General features: G+C 48.6%; 1 protein-coding gene across 2 annotated transcripts in view; it reads left to right on the forward strand.

The window, feature by feature from the left end:
* The first annotated feature begins 3,270 nt into the window (after positions 1-3,270).
* Positions 3,271-22,246, forward strand: part of LTBP3 (latent transforming growth factor beta binding protein 3) — a 542,185-nt gene continuing 523,209 nt past the window's right edge. Inside the window, exon 1 of one of the 2 annotated variants that reach the window (XM_069645022.1) lies at positions 3,271-4,686. In XM_069645022.1, the coding sequence (XP_069501123.1) occupies positions 4,452-4,686 (235 nt within the window). In that variant the 5' untranslated portion in view covers positions 3,271-4,451. The remainder of the gene's footprint in view (positions 4,687-22,246) is intronic. The other variant, XM_069645021.1, reaches the window with a different exon arrangement.

Raw genomic sequence — 22,246 nt, forward strand, 5'->3', positions numbered from 1 at the left:
GTGCACACCCACTGTATGGATAGTCGAATTCATCACAATGGCTCATATAAAAAGCCATTTCTTTTACACCACATTGATAAGACCATTGGGTATTTTTATTCTGAAGTCCAGCACAAAGTATCAGTTAGCTGACCAAAACTACACATTCTCCCAAGAGAACTAACATGCCACACAGAAGAAGTTTTAAACCATGTTCTTTATTTTCATGTCTTTTTATTTCACACACCAATACCTTTTTTTGTATATGTTTTTGTTACATATGGCGCATGCCTGAGAAGGCTGTCATTTGCTTGCCTAAGTGGTCTAGTGGCTGCTTTGGTACATGGACTAAATGCATCTCCTGTGCATCACATAACTTTTAATTTTCTTACACGCCAACCACTGCCAGATGTTTCCTCAATGTGATTTGGCACCTTGATTAGGAAAGCAGGGTTCATTGTGTGTCACCATGCAGACAGTAATAGTCTGTGGCAAATCAATGCTATGATATGTGTGCAGCAATGATATGTGTGCTGCCCAAGTCACCACCCTGTTTGTTAAGGTGCCTTGTGCTACTCCGCTATGTAACAGCACATATGACTCTTTTTGTTTGATGTGTCCCATGTCCATACAATAGCACACTGGAATTGTTTGTGTATGTAGCTCTAACGAGTATGCCATTCTGTCCCCACACTTAAACACATGAAGCAATCAAAGAAGTTAGAAGAGTAGTTGGCTCTAAATTTGGAAATGACCTTGCTGGGTTCTGTTTTCTTGGTGCATTGGGGTAGAAAAGCAGGTTGCAAGATCACAGGTAACTTTGTTTGAGGTTTAGCCAAACACCTAATTTGTTGAGTAGGAGAAAGGGGGGGGTTGTTCCTGGCTATCTTGCTTATGGGTTTCAAAGAATTGCACTTACACGTTGTTAACTGGGATGTAATTTCGCTTTTATTTGTGCAAGTGGTTGGTTTATGTTGTCATATACAAATAGTACATTGAGGGGTTCTTGAATCCCCTTGTTGTCAGCCGACACATGTTTTGACCCAAGGGTCTTTATCAAGGCTATTGATACTGGCTTGTAGCCCCCTGTGGGGTCCTGGTGCTTGTGCTGCGGTTACAGTGGCTCCAGTTGGGCCTTGTGGTGCCCGCGATCGGTGTCCTGAGACAGGACGCCCATCGCGGGCATCACAAGACCCAACTGGAGCCACTGTAACCGCAGCACAAGCACCAGACCCATTAACCAGGACCCCACAGGGTGCTACAAACCAGTACCAATAGCCTTGATAAAGCGAAATTACATTGCAGTTAACGTGTAAGAGCAATTCTCTGAAACCCATAAGCAAGATAGCCAGGAACAAAACCCTCCTTTCTCCCAATCAAAGAAGTTGCCTCAAATTGTACATCAACTGGGCCAAATACCCTTTCTACACTGCCACACCATGATGTTCACTAGCTGCAGGACAGCACCATTAAGAGATGCTAATGCCAGCTCTGTTAGATAAAGCATGGGCCTGCTCTTTTTTGCAGAAATAACAGCCAAAGCCTGAGCAATGGTGAGGAGGCTGAGGAACTGTGGACTCTATACCAGGTATCAGAAGCCAGTTTTGTTTAAAACGCTTCATGAGCTTATTACTGGTCAGGCTAACATTTGTAAGAAGTACAGTCCTTTCTGTACATTTTCCATCTTTGTTTAGTATCTCTTGTAGGGTATCCGTCCGTTCCTGTCTAAAGATATAATTCCCTAAAGATGTTTCTGTATTGGGGGCTGGTCATGCTCAGACTGAGACCCAACCCTTCCTCATCTAAAATTCTCCAGAGACAAGAAGCAAAAGAGCCCTTATACGAGTGGTCGAAGTGTATGAAAAGTATTAGTGGAACTATGTTCCCTGCTGGTCTGGCTCGCTCCCCACATACCCTATCCCAGCACCCCCTCCCACACACAATGCAGACCCCCAAACAAACACACCTGCTATTTAAGGGAATGCTCAGTGCAGTGCACTAAAGTGCAAGCTTCAACTTCTTCCTACACTTTCATTTTAAAACAAAACCATTCCAGAACGGTTTCTTTTTAAAATAAAAGTATAGGAACAGTGAAACTTAAAAAACAAAAGTATGGGAGCACTGCTCCCGACCGCTCCCGTCCACTTCAACCTCTGCCTTATACCCCTTTTTGCGTGGCTGGTGTTGCATTCATTTTATCCTCAAACCCAAAAATGTAACATGTCCAAATGGGTATGTATGGTTCATGGTTACAAACATTTGAATGTGAAGGTGAGTGTTGTGAACAGTGATGTGAGCACCAAGCCATATGTCTGTTGTGTATTTACTGATTCACACATACAACCTTTTTTTTATCACAGACTTGTTTATCAAATATAGATTTCTCTGATTATTGTTATATTCCCCAAAATGCTGTGATGTAATGCAAAGCAGACAGGAACACTCATTGGTGCTATTTGTCCCCTTTCCCACTCTCATAGAGGTATTTGAAAGAGTACAATAGTAGTGTCCCAGACTTTCACTAGTGTTACCTCTTGTGAAATACAAGTGAGTTGGTTCGATCAGAACATCTGCATCACAGGGCCAGTGGTCCATGGGCCCTCAGACCCAGCACACTGGTCACCTCAGTGCATCAGTACTGGCAGTCTGAAACTGCATTCAGGCAAGGCCTTCCCTAATAGCAGGTGACAGAAGAACCATTTACTTGGGCAGCAGCAGCTGTGTTGTCACATTAGAATTCTTCTGTAAAGTACTTGAATTACAATGTAATGAAACCAGCTTCATTTGTTTAGCAATGATATATTGATATTGAGGAGGGAATTGTCGCGTGACAGAGGTGTAGTTTGGGAGTGACGTATGCCATGGGGGGGGCACATTCTAGTGTTTCGCCCTGGGCACCAAGTTGGCTACAAACTGCCCTGCCTGTAATTTTCCCTCCCCGTAACAAGAGGGGGTATCCTGCTCCATTTAGAACGGTATCTGTATGAAAAAGAGTAGTGAATACAAGCTGTGCAGTCAGCACTGATTGGGTTTTTTTCATCTCCTGAATAAACAGCGTTATGAAGTTGCAAGAGTGGGCAGAAAGAGTTCACTGTTTATAAAAAAAAAGATGTTTTTTATATCATTATCATGAAATTGGTAAAGCATCAAATCAAAGCTGTAGGAAAATACGTCAACTGCTGCCGCCAACCTGGTGGGTTACACAAAAAAAGCAACACCCCTCCACAAAGACGCCAGCCCACCGACACATCCCAAAATAAAAACGTGTCGCCGCCGGCTGGGCGTCGTCGTAATCGCGCCGGTACACGTTTGAGGGGGCGCGGTGTTGGCCCCGCGCCTGCCCGCATCAGCCGGCGCCAAGTACTGGATCGGCGTGGCAGCCGGACAGGCTTGCGGTGGCATCGACCGGGAAGGAGCTCGCCTCATCGCGCCTCGCTGCCATTCCCGCCCACGGCTCGTATTATCCCGAGCGAGAGGGGGAGCGAGCCAGCGCCACAGGCGGAGGATTGTGCACAGACCCGCCAAGCGCCGCTGCACGGATTTAACCGTACACACAGACGCAGCACCCTTTTTTTGCCCATTGGTGTTGTGGAAACTTTTTTCTCGCTGCTGCCTCACTGGCCCCTGCGTCCTCTCCTGGTCCACCGTGTCTCGCCGGGATTGAGGGGGAATTAACTACGTAGTAGCCGAAGGAGGAAGAATGCACAGGAGAAGTAAGCAGAGAAGGCGAAAGAACCTTCCGGGGTACTAAAGAAAAGAACGTTTCTTTAAGCATTAGCAGAAGAAGAGAGGGACTGACGTCCCGAAGGCGCAGAGTTCACGACGTACCCGCGGGGCTAGTCGAAGTCGATAGGGGTGGACGTTCCGAAAGAGGAGAGCGAAGCCCCATCTCGAAATAATTAGAAGGGAAATAGAGCATAACACTTTAAAAAAACGGAACGGAGAGACAGCGTTTTGAAGGCGATACCCACAGAGAACGTTCTGGGAACATTGTAGGAGTAGAAGAAAGAGCGTGCAAGAAAGAGAAACATTCCGGAGGAGTTAGCAGACGGTGTTCGGGGACTTCCCGGAGGATTCGGAGAAAGTTGCATGGGTGTTAGCACACGAAGAGAGAGAGTGTGGTACGTTCCGTTGAAGTTGGAGGAGTATAAGAAGGTCTCGCAGATAACCGGAGAGGAGTGTAAGGTCCAGAATAGCTGGACAAACAGAGGACTGGCGCGAGGCGAAACAAATCTGGAGGAATTGAAGTACTAGAGGAGAGAACATTCCAGAGGAAAAGACACACAAAACCTCTTGAATTGGGTAAAGTAAAAAATTAAATATTTTGGAGTAGTTTGCGTAAAAGAAGGCAAGTGATCCAGTGGATGGGCAGTGACAAGCCTTCCAAAGGAAGTGACCGTTGAGAGAAGAGATAGAGTACTCAAGACAGACAGTGAACTTTTTTTGCCCCCTGCTCTGGAGAAGATGGCACGATGATGTCAAAGCTTCTCTGGATTTTGGCCCTGGCACTGGCCGGGTGGTGCGCCGCTGCCTCTCCTGGCACCGTAGCCAGGGAACGCTTCAAGGTGGTCTTTGCGCCTCTCATCTGCAAGCGGACCTGCCAAAAGGGGCAATGCCGGGACACCTGCCGCCCTGGCAGCAACATGACACTGATTGGTGAAAATGGTCACTCCACCGACACCCTCACTGGCTCAGGATTCCGCGTTGGTGAGTGAGTCTTGCCAAAGGGAGAGGGTACTGGGTGGAGGAGGGACCTTGTTCAAGAGGCCTCTGCCTCTAGACCTCCAACTCGTGCCACACACTCTTCCAGTGCTTAATTTGTAAACATATAAGTGCCAGGGCCCAAATATTTTCTAGCACTCCTGTGGCACTGTGGGTGGGCAGTTCCCCACCACTGCTGCCACCACCCGTAGCTGCTCCCCACAGTCTCCACATATTGGGGTTACACTACAGCTCGCCCCTGCTCATTGTGGTTCATGCATGCACAATCGCCGCTTCATAATTAAAGTGAGTCTGAGACAATGAGTGCCAGGACTCAAAAATAAGTGCCAGGGCAGAGCCCTGGCAAACACCTCCACAAATTAAGCACTGCATGCTTCGAACAGACTTCCAGGTTGCTGCCGGCCTGCGCTGCACACGTTGGACCTGTGCGACATGACTTTCAGGTCTGAGCACACTATCCACATAAGAAGCCTCCAGTCAATCAAAAAAAGAGGGTGATTGCTGATGGCCTAGGTTTGATGTAGCTCCAACATGATGCACTTTGTTTGTACCATAGCCTTAGTCATTGTATGCCTGCAGAAACATAAGGTTAAAAGTCATGAAAGACGGGCAATCCTTATTATTTGCATGTTTAAAGTGCTCACACAGGCAAGGGGCATCAAGGCACTGTTACAGATTTTGTTTGTTTTGTTGTCTTAGTTGCATATTTATAATGCACTTAAATACCCAGAGGTTTCTAAGCACGGACCTGGGGATCAAACCTGTGTTGCTTCAAGTCGTATTGCTTCCAAGGCGAGCACGATGTCACTGAGCTATCCTCCCAATAAACATAGTGTGTTTCAAAGGTGTGCCCCAAAGGTACCCAGATGTAGGACCACTTGAGACTGCCTTTTCCATGGACTAGGGACCCTGCATGTCCCCCGCATCTCCCAAACACTTAAGGGAGTCCTGCGCTTTTTAATATTCGTTTTGCCACCCGCCACATGCACATCTGCTACAGCCCCCTCCCCCATATTGCCTAGTGCCTCACTCCTAGGAGGGCCCAATAGTGTGCATCGAGCCCCACTTCCTGACTCCCCAATTCAGTTATTGGTGGGTCCTCTCTGGCATTGCTCTGGCTGGTTGAGCCAGTGAACCATCAGACATGTGCATTTTGTTATATTCTTTGTTCTATTTATATATTTTTATTTGAGATGTGTAAGGCACTCGTTGCACATTGTGGGGCATTAGTGGTTTTATGTGAAATGCAGGCGCAGAGTCTCTGAGAAGGCCCATATGCCTTTCATAAAATCAACACATACTCACAACCAAGAGAGGATCTTTTCTTCGAATAGTGTTTTTGAAAACGTTAAAAGGTGTGCATGTTTTAAACTTCAAGAACCAATCAATACAAATGTTTTCCCTGGAACTTGCAGTACCGAAATCCGACATTTTACCTTTAGTTGTTTATCTTTCATCAGGTTATATAGTGCAGTGGTGAAGTGTCTGGCCTGCAGACCCGAGGTTGGCTTTAATTCATAAATTCATGGAAGACTTTCAGTGTTTCTCATTTTAGCCGGGGGGGGGGACTGAGTCCACCCTCTGAAAAAAGTGGGTGGACTGCGTCTACCCGCGTGTACCCTCGACTTTAGCCCTGTGACTTTGTCAGTCAAAGAAACTCCAAATGATCTTCAAAAACTACAGATATGTTCAATTCTGCATGGGTCTGCAACCCAAGGCTCTCCACCATGGGCCATGTTAGCAAATGCAGATGGGAGGTGTAGTTCAAAACATCTGGAGGGCCAACGGTTGCAGGCCCATGGGGGCTTATCAGTGTGAGGTAGCTACACCCTGAGTAGTAAAGTTCAAGGGGCAGCTAATGCTATCCATCCTCAGGGATATGGTTTAAATAAGCAAGGCATATCCTAATTTACAATGATAATGCACTCCCATTGATCATGTCTACACAGCTCTGCCACCTCCGCCTCCGATGCTCATTGTGACACAGGCAGGTGCTGATCTCAGCTGAGCACTGCCAGCTTTGCATAGATCACCCAGATCTTGTTTTTACCTTTGCATTCTGGAACCATTTATAGTGGACCAATTAAAACTACAAGTGCTAAGATGCAAAAGTGTAAAACAGTAATTTACTCCCTTGTGATACCTGATATGGTTCAACTTTAAATCTCTGCAAACATAAACTGCAGACAACAAAGAACACCCACTTGTTGGCTGCAACGGGTCAGGGAAAACCTCAGCGTAATCCCAATGTAAAGGCTACGCCCCTTTAACTGTGTCATTCAGTGTGTGGAGCGCGCCAGAGACAGCCATTTAGCTTTAGATGGTACCGTAGTCTGAGACCCTCGGAGCGCTAGAATCTCAATGCCAGTACCACCTAGATGAGGGACTCTGAGCCAGAGCCCTTTGGACACTGACGGCTGCACAGTCGCATGAACCAAGACCAGCTATGTCTTTGAGCCAGGGTTCTCCATCTAGAAGGGTCTCATAGTTCCCATCAGACAAAGAGGGTCTCCGAGTCAGAGTCGATCTCACTTATATGAGAAAGTGTCCAGATTTGTAACCAAGCAGACTTTCGTCCACGCGAGATCCCACACTCAAATTGTGTGATCATCGGCAAGTTAACATCTCGTGTGCATGTTCCCTTATCTTCCGAAAGTTGGAGCACTTAGCGATGAATGAAGGTATGATGTCTTGCTATCAGCCTCGCCTACAGTGCTACCCCAGCCTTGGGACCAGTGTTTAATTCTTTGTAGGGACACCAAGGAGCCTTGGGTGTCAGAACCTGTTGCGGATGGAGAGTCTCGGAGTCGCAACCCATCATACCAGGTGGGTCTCCAAGTCTGAGACCACTAGCCTGGAAGGTTCTCAGACTTACAGTACTGCAGTCTGTGCCGTTGCTGGGGTCAAACCTTCTCTAATATGGAGTATTCCATAGTCCGAACCCCTCACGTTTGGTGGGTGTCTGAAGCAGAGCCACCTCAAATAAGATGGAAGCTTTTGCAGTCAGACATAGGGCAGGTTCAACGCCAAGGCAATCTGGGTGGCTGCCTAGGGCACCAATAGCATGGAGCCACCAGGGAGGTCAGGTTGGCCCTTCAAACATCAAAACTGGCCGATTGCAAAAGATGTGCGAAAGTGTCTCTTTGCCAGAGACTGCATACAATCTTGCTCTCCTCCAAGCCTTCCCTCTCTAACCGGAGGTGGTGACCGCTAGACTTGCCGAGGCCTCTTAACCTTTTAGTCTCTTACCAGACTGCACTCTTGTCCTCGTGTGCTCACTCGTCCCTCCCGGCCCGTCCAATCATCGCATGCAACGAATGTGACCTTCACGGAACCCACATGGATAATTAAGAACTGTACACCTTCACTCTGCCACTGACTTCGAATGGTCCTCTAAACCTGCTGTTAGGTGGGTTTTTGTTAAGAACATTGTCAATTGTTTGTCTCGGCTCCTGGGATGCGACCCGTGTCTGCTGAGAAAGGAACTGTTCCTTGCCTACCTTCCTAGTTCACACCTGCAACTCTTGTTTGATCCGAACATAGTGTGCTACAAACAGCATTATATAAATAATAAAATCCCTCACTAGAGTCCCACAAAATAAGAAGGTTTCCAAGACAGAGCCCAAGGCTCTTAGTGGGTCCCAGAATCAGAAACCCCTTGACCAGGTGGGTATCGGTGACGGAACCTCTCAGAATAGGAAGGTCTCCGAGCTGAAGCCCTTGAGACTAAGCGGGTGTCTGAGGTACTTGTACTAAGAGGGTCTCAGAGCCGTAGCTTTTAAACTAGGAGCGCCAGAGCCCCTCAGGCTATCATGGTGGTCAGCAACACTCAGTCCATGAGGGGGCTAGAGCAAGGGCTTCTGAGGTTCGTAGTGTCTCTTTGGCTTCTCTTAGTAGGGCTGCCTCATGGTCAGAACCTGTGAGACGTTCAGAGTTCCGCAGTGAGGGCCCTGTAAGAGAGGGAGAGTCCCGGAATCCGAAACACTAAGACTGGCAGGGTCTCAGGATCAGGGTCATCAGTGAAGGGGTTCAGCAGACACTGTCTAGGTCCAAAAAGGAGCAGACTATCCCATGGCACGTAGAGGGTAGGGCACCCTTACTTCAGCAAAGTTGATGTTCAAAATTGCTGCACATATTGAGAAACGCACCATTTTAAAAGAACATTGGGAATACCCTCGTGCTTGTTTTGATATCTTGATTTTGTGAGCAGGTATGTAACTCGGCAAGCAGAATTGCGTCAATTTAAAGCTTTACAGTCCCCAGTCACTAAAACCTTCACAGTTTTCTAGTGTCCTTTTACATTTAGTAACTTAACTAGCTACGCCACTTAATGCATTCATTTTCTTGGGTGTATCAGGCCAGGTTTAGCAACCCCGGATCTAATCTGAGTGGTGGGGCCCATCCAGCCTATTTTTGAATTGAGCCCCTGCTCGCCCTGTGCCGTTCACGGACCTGCCTGCTGAGGGTGATTGTTGTGTCACAGAGCCGGTCTGGGATGGTTCATGAGGGACCTTTTCTTTCCTGTATGGCTGAGCTCAGCTGAGCAGGGTGGGGGCCCCTAGGCTGGGCACTGTGTGGGCTCTCTTTGACACCCATTCAGCAGACCGGTGTTAGAACAAAGACACGGGGAGCGCCTCGTTCCAGAGAGCTGTCTTCGTCACCCACTTCACAAGCCAAATGCGAGCCTTAGGATCAGCTCACCCACCCAAACGAGGTGGAATGAGGTATCTGAGGTTTTTGGGGTGACTGTGACTCAATGGCCCGTCCTTCTCGGCACTGGAAATCGCCTAGGCACTCCTAGTCTGCTTGTGGTTGGATACTCACTGGTTTGGTTTTGATGTGACCCTACAGGGCAGGGACTGGTTTTTGAGGTTTTCCGCTTATTTTGTATTTGTATTGGGAATGTCAGACATGGCTTACAGTAACACATTTATAGACGGAAGGTGGAGGCATTCCCCTGAAAGATGCCCGTACATCACTGCAAATATGAGAATAAGTGGTGAACCAGCTTATGAAGGTGTGCACAAAGGATGACATAGGGCCTCATTACAAGTATGGAGGTAGCCATGCCGCTTTTAGTGGCATGGCTACCCCCATAGCGGGGTCCGGGTTCCTGGAATGGGGGAATACCGGGCCATTCTGACCTTGGAGGGCCCGGTATTCCCCCATTCCAGGAACCCGGACCTGGTACATCCCCATTCCCATATGAGCCCCCATAAGGCTCAATGGGAATGGGGAGGATGCTAACAACGGACCTGTTAATGACAGGCCCGTTGTTAGCATGCTGGGCTGCTCGCGGGACACGCTAAGGACGCCTGGTTTTACCAGATGTCCTTAGCGCGACAAGGGAGCAGACCTCGTAATAAGGCGGTAGAGGGTTAACGGCGCCGGCAGCTCTACCGGTGCCGTTAACCCTCTACCACGCTCCTCGTAATGAGGCCCATAGACCATGGGTAACACAAAACTAAAAGCTAACAAACGGGTGACTTACAAAGGTAAAATGAAGTAGGGCGGAAAGTGCTTCAAGCTAAAGACCGTGGTGGAAATGGGTGGGAGCGCTGCTCTTCTACTTACAGCAGGTGTGTTTGGGGGTTTGGATTGCACGTGGGAGATGGCGATGGGGTTAGTGGGGAGCGGGGCGAGGCCAGCAGTGAACATAGTTCCACTACTTTATTTTGTACACTTCGACCACTGGGTAAAGAGGAGTACAGCACAACTATACAAAATGGCACTATTACACAGCACTGTACAGAGTGGTGGGTTCACTTATGGTGGGTGGGAAGAGGAAGGGGTAGCTCCCGCTTTGGCAAGCAGGTGAAGTTTAAGCCCAGCTTTTCAGAGCTGTGCCATCGGGCTGGCTTTGATTGTGATGGGCAGTGTGTTCCAGTGGGGTAGGGGAAAAGAGCAGAAAGAAGTAAGAGGTGGCAAAAGGGGGGCCTGGGACAGTGAGCTTGACGGCAGAGGACATGGGTAGGGAACAAGACAGTGAGTCGAAAGGGATGCAATCAGCCAGGTACTGAGTAGCAAGACCATTGATGGCTCTGTAGGCTAGGAGAAGGAACTTGAAAGACAGCGTTTGAACATTAAGAGCCAGCCAGCCTTGTGCAGAAGTGGATGAAGATTTGGATAGGTTGTAGAGAGTGTGGGTAGCAGAGTTGAGGACTTTGTCTAGAGGCAGAAAAGAGTAGAGGGGAAGGGTAAATAGAGAGTGGAAGAGTTGGCCTTTCCGAGTGGGCTTTTGCAGTCCTTGGTATTTCAAAGAGAAGAGGCAAGAGATGTCTTGAGAGTTTTTGCATCTGTAAACTGGCAAGCCTGAAGAGATTAAATTAAGGGCCCTCATGTCTTGCTTGTAAATATACCAAAGTCACCTCAGTTGTGCTTAATTTGTTAAGAAGTAAATGTCATTGGGCCTCATTATGACCCTGCCGGTCAGGAAACAAGGGTGCCGGTAAGCTTACTGGCACAGTTGTTTCCTGGAACGGCATATTACAGGTCTGACTTCCGGAGTCGCCGTGTCCGACAGGTCTGGCCCTGCCAGGCACAGCGGCAACGGTAGGCAGACCAGTCACAGAAACACTGGCACTGTTGGTGTGCGGAGCCGGTGCTTCCGTGTCCCCATTCCCATAGACTCTTATGGGAATGGGGACTTATAATTTACCAGCGCCTAACCAGGGTTGTAATCTTCCGGTGGCACTGGGAAGTCAGGCGCTAGTAAATATTTATGGTCCAGCGGCAACCCGCCGGTAGCACTGGCACAGTTACCGCTGGACCCGTAATGAGGCCCATTGTGTCTTCGTCACATTGCCTGGCCATCAAAGCAGGCCCTCGCGCCTGTGGTGTTGAAGGGTAACACTGCATTTACACTTGGCTTGGAATCTCGTGGTTAGCCTACAGCGTCCCTATCTGGTTGGTCTCTTTCTCATGCCCCCATATCTCGCGCCCTCACCCAGTTTCTCTCTTTCCCTTTGTCCGCCTCTCGCAGCATCAATGCTCGAGTTTCTCATGCTCGCACTTCCTTTTCTTCGCCACGGCCTATTTCTACTCCTTAAATATGTTGATCCTCACGATTAAACATATCTGATATGCCAAAGAAGCATTTTATTAGTGGGGTGAGTCGGGATTTTAATTTTCCAAAGACATGCATTTTGTATTGTGGGTGGCAGCAAAGAAATCTGAGGTTTGCGAGTGCACTTGACAGAAAGTCACATAGCAACTCAAAGATAAAAAAAAACAAAGTATAACAGAGGGTTTGTGTGTACACTGCCAATTTGTGTGGAGTAATGTGGACTGTATGAAGTGTAGTTCTTCATAGCGGAATGCAAATATGGGTGCTCTTCATAGTGCGACAGCCGGGCGCTGCACTTTATAAAATAAAGTGCAATATTTACATACGTGCATTTTTAAAGGAAACGTAAAATGAACTTTCAGGATATGACTGCTTTTTTGTCACTTTATATTAAGGGTAACGTTTTCGCATCACGTGCGCTTTATTTTAAAAGAGGAGGAAACTGATTAAAGACATGCGTCTCCAAATAATGACCATGCATAATGACCATGCTTTCTCTTGTTATGGTTACAATCGCAGCAAAAAAGGGGAGGAGCTTTGGGAAACGGGGTCTGAAAAGGCACTGGACCAGGAAGTCTGCAAGTCATGTGCTAATTCGTGGACCTCTGCGATGGCTAATTACCCTTGGAGAGTTATAGGTAACAAAGCAGGTCATCTAGCAGGAAACCAGCGAATCAGATAGTTAAACCAGGATTTCAACATTTAACGCATTACAGGGGATGTTACCAATTAAAGTTTCACGGCTAGAAACAGAATACTACTTTTTAAATGTACTTTTGAAAAAGCTCTAATAAACCATACGCATAATAATACAAAATACCATTCATGAAGTTCAGACCTGAACCATTTTTGGCACTTAATCAGCAGGGGCTGTTAGCATTCGACACAAATAGAGTGCATTTATCAAACATGGAAGGACACAAGCGCAGGCAAACTTGTGGGTTACACTGAGGTCGCTGCAGCAGGCATGCTAGCACACTGCGAGGAGGAGGGTGGGGGGGTCATGGGCATTTAAAGGAAGCATGAACATATTGCTGACATGCATGTAGCCGGGGCTTGAAACAAGCAAAGCTACTGAAGCGTTTCTATGGTTTCAACCATAGAGCAGAAACCTATAATGCATAAATGCACATATTCTATAGCGTCCCCCTCTAGCTAGAGCTCTGTTTATCTTCTGCTCTGCATATCCCGATGCTCAAGATATCTCTTACCTTAGACGTATGGTATGAATAGGTTCAAAGGTCATATGACATCACTTACTTTCTAACAGCAATGACATTTTTTACTTGCCATCTATGCCCAGTATAAAATTTCATGCAACAGTAAGAAATGTCTAGACTGGTTGCATCAAAATACATACTAGCCACGTAATAACACATATAATGGTTGCTTTATCGTGCTTAAAGGACGCATGATAATAAAGATTACCCCTGCTATCTGCGCAGGGAGTATTAATTCTATTAAAGACTAGAAGGTGAGCATTATGCTTCAACTTCTTTAATTCACTACCCTTCAGCAGTTTCAACAAAACTTCAAAAACCATAACAAAACACTGAAACAGTCTGAACAGACTTTTCCTCTTTTCAGAACTACAATCCCCATAGTCTCTGTAGTCCATCACACTCCATGCCCAGTAATAACCACTTCCTGTCCCTGGGCTCCTCCTCTTTTTTACTCGCTCTGAAAGTCTCATTGCGAACATCACGCTAAGTCGTGCAACTGGCAACGACTCGAAACACTTCAACCAACTATCGAACTCCTTCGATCCCAGACGACTCCTGTCGCTAACCTCCTATATCAGTTGTTCTTCTGCTCCTCTACTAGACATAAAAGAAAGCAGAAAAATCAGGGTGGCATCCATGTATTGACATTATCATAATATCATCACTTTATGTAACCTCATAATCTCTTATACAATACATAGATTGGGTGGGAATTTAATGCTCGCCTCCTAGTCTTTAATAGAATTAATACTCCCTGCGCAGATAGCAGGGGTAATCTTTATTCTATGACAAGACTGGAGGCGAGCATTATGCTTGTTCAAATCTCCCCAACACTGTAACTGCTAAATTCTCAGTTGGCTTAAAATAAAATTCTTTAAAAGTTCGCTCAGTTGGCCAGTCTGCCGTTAACATAATATCTCTAAGAGACACTCCTGTCGTAAAGGCTTTAGACGCCATCGCTCCTCGCACTGAATGCGCCCCGTACTTCTCCACGTCTATACCAGCTGCAAGCATGATTTCCTTAACCCATCTGGCTATCGTGGCTTTGGATACCCCCTTGAAGGGCTTTCTGCGCGCTATCAGAAATTGCTTAGTACCTGCTGCTCTGAATTCCGCTGTCCTACTCTCGTATTCCTTCACGCAGTTTGCTACGCACCATTTAGCTCTGCTTGGGAAATATGGGTAGTGCACTGACGCCGTTCCCGTCTTAGTCCTACCTACAATAGAGAACATCACCCCTTCTGGGCCAAATGACCTCCTGTCTATATCCAGTGCTCTGACGTCTGACACTCGTTTGCAAGACACTAAGCACAATAGCATCGCTAACTTTCCTGATAATTGTTTGAGCAATAAATACTTGTTGCTGGGCCAACCCTCTAACAGCTTAAGCACCGATAGCACATCCCAGACGGATTTATAACAAGGTTCAGGAGGCACTCTAAACTTTGCTCCACGAATAAGCCGCACTACTGCTGGGTGCTCGCCCGCTGGAACCCCTTCGATTGGAAGGTGTCCCGCGGATATGGCGGACCTGCACACTCCTATGGTATGGAATGCCTTCCCGTCTTGCAATAAATGAGCTAAAAAGTTCAATATTGCCACTACAGGCGCAGAAACGGGATGAACACTTCTCCCTCTGCACCAGCTCGTCCACTTGGCCCAAGCCGCGTCGTAGCTCCTCCTAGTGGATGGAGCCCAGGATTCTGCGATGAGCTGTGAAGCTTGAGACGAAATGCCTGGCAACGCCCAGCGTCTCCTGATATCCTGCATGCGACGAGCGGGTGAGCCCCCTTTACTCTCCGAGGGTGATATGATCCAGCTGGGTCCGTGAGCGGTGCTCCCCTTCCGGGAGCATCCTCGGGTAATCTACTACTAGCTCCATGAGAGCTGGGAACTACACTTGCGACTTCCAACACGGCGCTAGTAATAGCAATTCTGCCGTCTCCCTCCGACACTTCGCTAGAACTCTGCTCAGCATCATAAACGGGGGAAACGCATAGTGTGGACCTCCGACCCATTCCTGCAGGAACGCATCCGTCCCTAGTGCTTCCGGGTCTAGCCTCCAGCTGAAGTACACCGCTGTTTGCGTGTTCAATCGCGATGCGAAGAGGTCTATGTGTACTGGTCCCCACCTCTCGGTCATCCTCCGAAACGCTGCTGGATCCAGCTTCCAATTGCTGGAATCCGTGCAGTACCGAGAGTTCCAGTCCACTATGACGTTCAGCGTCCCGGGGAGATATTCCGCTGTGACAGACGTCTCCGACTGCAGGCAGAAATGCCAGAAGTCCTTCGCTAGTTCGGCTAGCATCCTGGATTTGGTGCCGCCCAGGTGGTTTATGTATCGCACTGCTGAAATGTCCATTTTCAGCAGTACACACGATTTCATTCTCCCCTTCGTAAAGGCTTTGATCGCAAAGGATCCCGCTAGTAACTCCAGGCAGTTTATATTTAAGCGGAGCTCCTCCTCGCTCCATTTCACTCCTGTTTGGAGGTCCCCGCACCTTGCGCACCAGCCTAACCGGCTGGCGTCGGACTCTATGACTAGATCCGGTCTGTCTCCGAAAATGGCACGACCATTCCAGGTGTCCATATTCTGCAACCACCATTCCAGTTCTGTCCTGGATTCCTGATCCAGCGGAACCGATTGATGATATCTCAGGCCTTGCTGCAGATGCTTTATCTTTAGCCTTTGCAGTGCTCGATAATGCAGAGGACCTGGAAAAATGGCCTGAATCGAGGTCGCTAACAGCCCCACGATCCTCGCAAGAGTTCGGAGGGACACTTTCTCGCACCGCAGACATCCTCTGATCTCCCTTTTGATGTCGCGGATCTTTCGAGCCTGGAGCTCGAGTGTCGCTTTTCTGGTATCCAGGATGAAACCCAGAAAGTTGAGCCTCTGCGCTGGTACGATGTCTGATTTCTCCCTGTTCACTAAGAACCCTAGGGATGCAAGCAGGTCCAGGACCCACTTCGTCTGATGCCTGAGGGCTTCTCGCTCCTCGGCCAGAAGGAGGAGATCGTCTAGATAAATGATCATCCTTATTCCTTTCTCCCTTATAGCTGCAGCTACCGGCTTCATTACCTTGGTGAAGGCCCATGGCGCTGACGCAAGCCCGAAGGGCATAGTCTTGAATCGCCAGAGCTGTCCTTTCCAGCGAAAAAGCTAGGAAAGTTCTGAACTCCTCCGCCATAGGGATAGTCAGGTAAGCATCCTTCAGGTCTAACCTTGTCAGCCAATCCTTTTCCCTGAGCGAATCTCGGAGCTGGTGGATGCCTTCCATCTTGAAATGACGGTATACTAGCCACCCGTTCAACTCCTTTAGGTTTATAACTGGTCGCACTTTCTCCTTTCTGTGCACCAGGAACATGTTGCTTATGAACTCGGGTTCCTCCGGGCACCGTTCTATAGTGTTCTTCGCCGCTAGCAGCCGCAACTCCTGGTCTAGAAGGCTCTGCTCTGCGCGCTCTTAACGCTGCTGATGGGGCCTGCGCTCCTGCACTGGTGTCTGAACGAACTCTAGATGCATGCCCCCAATAGCTTTCAGCACCCAGGCATCGCTGGAAAGCTTGCGCCAGTTTCTCAAGAACATGCTCGTTCTCCCTCCCACTGGAGGGTAATACGCTGCTCCTTGCGTGAATCCTTGTCCACGTCTGGCTCCTCTTCCTCTACGACCTCTTGGGAAGCGTCCTCTGGACGGGAAGAAGGAGTCGTGCTGCCTATTCTCCCAGTATTGGGCCCTGGGATTCTGAGGTATTCGTCCCCCTTGGTTGCGACCAGCCGAGCGACCTCTGTGACGACTGGTCCCTCCAAAAACTCGATTGGGGAAGATCTTTCGAATTAGAAGCTTGCGCCTTCTCCAGAGACGCGTAGGTGCCCACAAAGCGCCCCATCTCCTTGCCGAAGGTCTCCCCGAAGAGGAGTGCTTGCGCTGCTTCTCCAGCTTCGTATGACGCTAAATCACTTAGCTTAGTATCTATCTTCAGTAGGAGGCCTCTCCGGCGCTCTGATGCGATGGCGCAATTTGCGTTGCCTAGGAGGCATACTGCCCTCTGAGCCCAACCTGCTAGGGCATCGGGGTCCACCTCCTCTCCGGTATCTTTGGCTCTCTCGGCCAGGTCCATTATTTTTGCCAGAGGCCCCGCCAGGTCTAACACCTTCTCCTGGCAACTCCTCCAAGACCTATCGATGCTCTTCCGAGGGTCTTTGCTAGATTTTGACACGAAGGTCAACATTTTAGGATCTAGTTCCGGCGTCTCGGCCACCTTCCCTGGGAGATCTGGTCTCGGGCACTCCGCTCGGAGCCTCTGTCGGACTTCTTTGTCCAGTGCTTTCCGCAATCTCTTTGTCATATATTGCGCCACTCTAGGTGAGGGCTGCCAGTCCGAGGATCTCGGGTTTCAGATGCTGTCCGGATCGAACATGTCCTCCTCCATCTCATCGAGGTGCTTCTCTTTGTGGCTCCTCTTTCCTCCGCTAGGCTTGATCTCAATTTCCTCCTCTTCCTCTTGGGAGAGAGATTCGCCTTCCTCCAGCTCTTCCTCTGAGCCTGGGCCGTCTTCTCCATGTTCTTCATCCCCTGTAGAGGGGGTCGTGAGGTTTGGCACAGTCTGACGCTGCAAAAATGCCTGCCGCAGCTTTGCGAAGGCATCGACTACCTCCGGGGCCTTTCCTTCAGCCCCATCTGAAGGGCCCTGGGGGTCAAGAGGGATTCTCCTCTTTCGGGCCTCAGTACCCCCAAAGACCCTGCTTCTGAGGGTTCCGCGGGCGTGCTTCCACCCCGTCCGGTACTGTCTACGGGCTGATGAAACATCGCTCCCAGGGACTCCAGCCTGTCTTGTAGGGGTCTCACCCCCATAGCCACTGCATCTATAAGCGAGCTTCCTAGCACCTGCTTGAAGCTGGCAGCCAACTCTGACGACTGCTCCTCTTCGCTCCATTCGAAATCGGACATCTTGCGTGGGTGCTGTGTGCCTGATGTACCCCAAAAGGGTGTCACTGCACGCCCTCTCGCTATAGACACTCTGGGGACTGTATGCGCGCCCCCTTTTTCATATTTTTTTTCACTTTTTATTTTATTTATTATTTTTTTTTTTTGGTGTGGCTGTACCGGAAGGAGGGATAGTCTATGAAAAATAATAAAGCCTGGGATGGGCTGTATTCAGTAGACCTCTGCAAGAGGCACGATTCCGTGACTTTGCTCCGTCACTATCAGCTTTGTGAGGCTCCTCCCCAGCTGAAGCTGCTTCGTGTGAATCTCTCCTTGGTCGCGTGTTTATATGCCGCCTCTGCGACCGTACGTTGCTCTTCCAGAGGCAGGGCCTCATCCTTGCTACTGCGGCTTATGACTGCCGTATCACCGCCGGGCCCAGCTCCTCGTGTGCACTTCGCTCCGCGACGCATATGAAAATGCGACCGCGGAAGCGAAAGCACTCGTCGACTCTGCCCCCGCAAAGGAGGGGGCCGAGAGGATTCAATCTCCTCGCGCACCGCTCGCGCTCCGCCTCCCCGAGGGAGGGGGCCGCTATACGGCCCACGCTTCCCTCACTGTAGGGAGAGGGAGATCAGGGCCGTATTACGCGCGATCCTCTGATCGCCCCGCTATTCCTTGTGGCGTGCGATCCTCTGATCGCCCACTCTTTTCCGTGTTCGCGAGCGATCCCCAAACATGCCGGACATATGGCACGGGGAGCGCAAACCGCGGAAAGGCCGCCCGAACGCACGGGCTCGCTAATCCCGAAGTAAAACACTCGGATACCCTAAATCATGCGCCACTGCGCTAAAACATATATACTCCTGCAATAAAGCTCTCATAGAATCTATAGTCTCCCCCTCTCTGCAATATCTAACTCTACATGCGCTGTAAACACAACTTTTCCACATAAAGTAGGGAGAGAACCAAAATAGCACTTATCTGCTTGAAGAGCTTGAAAAGAAGAGGAGGAGCCCAGGGACAGGAAGTGGTTATTACTGGGCATGGAGTGTGATGGACTACAGAGACTATGGGGATTGTAGTTCTGAAAAGAGGAAAAGTCTGTTCAGACTGTTTCAGTGTTTTGTTATGGTTTTTGAAGTTTTGTTGAAACTGCTGAAGAGTAGTGAATTAAAGAAGTTGAAGCATAATGCTCGCCTCCAGTCTTGTCATAGAAGTGTTATTGCGTGCCTAGAGTGGAAGTTTGGTGTAGTAAGTCTACCACTTTTTTACTGTGGCATTGAATTTCTACTGGCCACCTATGATAGAGTATCATAGATGGCCAGTAAAAAACGTCATGCCACAATACCAAATTGCCAGACGGATTGCACCAAAATACCAGTCTAGTCACTTAACAAAACACATCATGCTTGCTTTATCATGCTTTTAAAGCAAGCATGATAAGTGTTATTACGTGGCTACATTGCATTTTCATGCTATCAGTCTAGCCATTTCTTTCTGTGGCATGACATTTTTACTGGTCATGTGATACAGTATCATAGCTGCTCAGTAAAAAACCCTTCCCCTGACCCCACCCAAATCAGCCTCTCACGCTGGCACAAACCCAACACAAGCTCACCCACATTCATTCACTCATTCAAACACTCATTCATGCAGCATTCACACAGCTTTCATCTCAAAAAGCATTCATACCGCATTTACTCGCACATTCAAAAATGTACACAGCACATACTCGCTCATTCAAACACATATTCACGCATTCAAACAGCATTTACACAGCACATATTCGGTCATTCACACACGCATACATTGTGGTGAAGCAAAAGAAGGACTCTGACTAAATTGGGTCATAGTTAAAGAAGTTTATTTAAATAAAAAGAAAACGCCTAACTTGCCTAAGGAAGTTCCCTACCTAGCAAAACTAAAGCTAAGGGTGCATGTCAAAACCTAAGTAAAAAGTCTTCTGTCCGAATCGCAAACAACTAACTGGCCCTACCACTTTAGAAAACACCTAACTAAAGAAAAAAACACTTCTGCCTTGCTCTCTTATCATTTCGGAGCTCTGCTTCCCAGCCTCACTGGACACTTCCACACCCTGCCAAGGTAAGCATGGCCTTTGCAGACATTCTTTGCACCTGATGCGCATTTCTGGGCATTTATTTTTCAAAATGATGTAATCTACATCGGCTGCACGATGATTGCAGAAGCGCAATCTCACTAAATGGATGTAACCCATTTCCTGAGTATTTAGTTTTCTTTGTGCATTGCGCACTGACTTCCACGTGTTTTTGGCCTTTAAAGATGGCTGGGTTATTTTATCTGTGCTTCTTTGTTGTGTGGCATGGCCCTGACTCCTCTCCCATTGGCTGGCCGGCCTTGATAGGCCAATCAGCTGAACTGGGAGGCGGGAGCCGGCACCAGACCACGAAGGCCCACACAAAGGCCCCTGTCAGCTCCCTGTCTGCTACAGGTACGCTGCCTTGCCCCCCCGGACGCCTGTTTTGTTGTGGTCCCCACGCCCCCTTTCTGCCATTGATGTCCTCCCCGCCTCCTTCCTTCTTATACCACCCTTCCAGCCAGATAGTGCCCTTTATTTAATTTTTGTATTTTCATACTGCTGCCGCCCTGCAACATGGGGTAGACACCATATATTTGCCCACGGATTTGACTTTGCACCAGTTTGCTGCTGGTGCCCTGCAACATGGGGTAGATACTATGTATGTGCCTATTGATGGACTTTCACTGCCCATTGTTTGACGTCCGCATTTATGTGCTGCTGCCGCTTTGCAACCTGGGGCAGGCACCATGTAGTTGACCACTGATTTGACCTTGCATCTGCGTGTTGTTGCCACCCTGCAACATGGGATAGGCACCATGTATTTTCCCAACTGATTTGACTTTTGCATCTGTGTGCTGCTGCCGCCCTGCAACATGGGGTAGGCACCATGTATTTGCCCACGGATCTGACTTTGCATCTGTGTGTTGCTGCCGCCCGGTAACACAGTATTAGGCCCAATGGACTTGATCACTTTGTATCTCTCCTCTGCACTTAGGGTAGGATGTATTAACTTTGCACGTTCCATGATGTTGTAATTTACCTCTTAAGCTTCCTTTTCTGTAACCTGAAGCACTGAAACTAATCTCTCAAGTTTTAAGCGCCTAGATACCTCAGGGCTTTGAGCGCTATACAAATAAACAAACAATAAGACCACCCTAAAAAAAAATGAAAAGGGGGGAGGCTTGCACAATAGCCTCAGTATGGGCTTCTGCCTGACCTGACTTACAATGGACTTGTTCTCATTCTTAAAGGTGCTTTTGACAGCTATTTCAGCCATAGCATACAGTGTTCGTATCTTTCACTCTGTTGCCTGTAACTGCGTCGGTTTCGGTACTTCGTGAAACCAACTTTTACAGACCTCACTGCCATCCGCAAATCGATAGCGTCCGTGTTCCCACCAGTTCCTCCCTCGGCGTAAGAGGCGCTTACTGGGTGAGGCTTGGGGGCCCATGCTTCTCTCCTGTCTCTCATCTCTCATCGATGGCTGGGCATCCAGCCCACCCCTGCTCTTCAGTGGTCGCGCCACCAGAGAAAACGGTTGCCTCCCCATTCTTTCTCCTCCCTGACTGGAGCTTCTTGCTTGGTCAAGGCATCCGCCATCCAGCCGCCAGCCAGCAGGTCTCCCTTCATTCGCACCACTGATGGATCTGCGGCTCGATGTGCCTCTGCCCCTCCAGGACGTCATTACTACAGAGGCTCACTTCTGCATAGCGGTTGCTCTTCTCCCTTCATAGGAGTCTCTCCTCCCTCCGTAGGAGTCTCTCCTCCATTCACAGTCCGTTCTCTCCTTATACACGTCATTGGAATGTATGTAATTGCGTTTGTGTTCTGTGATCATGCCATTGAAGTGACATTCAGTATTACCTGAAGCCAATAGTCAAAGAAGGATCTTTGTTAATTATGCTTGTAACAGGGAACGCCAAAGTCTTTCTAACATCCATATATGCAGAAATGGTCGTTGTTAGAATGGGAGTCCTTGTCCACAAGCGGGGAGTCACTCCCAGTGAGGTCTCACTTGCCCAGACCCCTAGGGAGGGTCTTGCATAGCGGACTCACCTGCCTAGCCTCACAGGGGGTGGCTCCCCTCTGGGGAGAAGGGACGAATTGTCCAGATTTGTCACATACCCCTCCCGTTAACTGCGAGGCTCCCCCTTGATTAGGAAGTGGAAAACGACGTAAGAAGTCTACATTGCCATGTTCTTTGCCATTTTAATGTTCTACTGAGAAACAAAATGGTTGTAAATCTAAAAACCATCTCATGTCTCGG

The sequence above is a fragment of the Ambystoma mexicanum genome, chromosome 2p (genome assembly GCF_040938575.1).
Source record: "Ambystoma mexicanum isolate Mex_15411 chromosome 2p, UKY_AmexF1_1, whole genome shotgun sequence".
NCBI classification, from domain to species: domain Eukaryota; kingdom Metazoa; phylum Chordata; class Amphibia; order Caudata; family Ambystomatidae; genus Ambystoma; species Ambystoma mexicanum.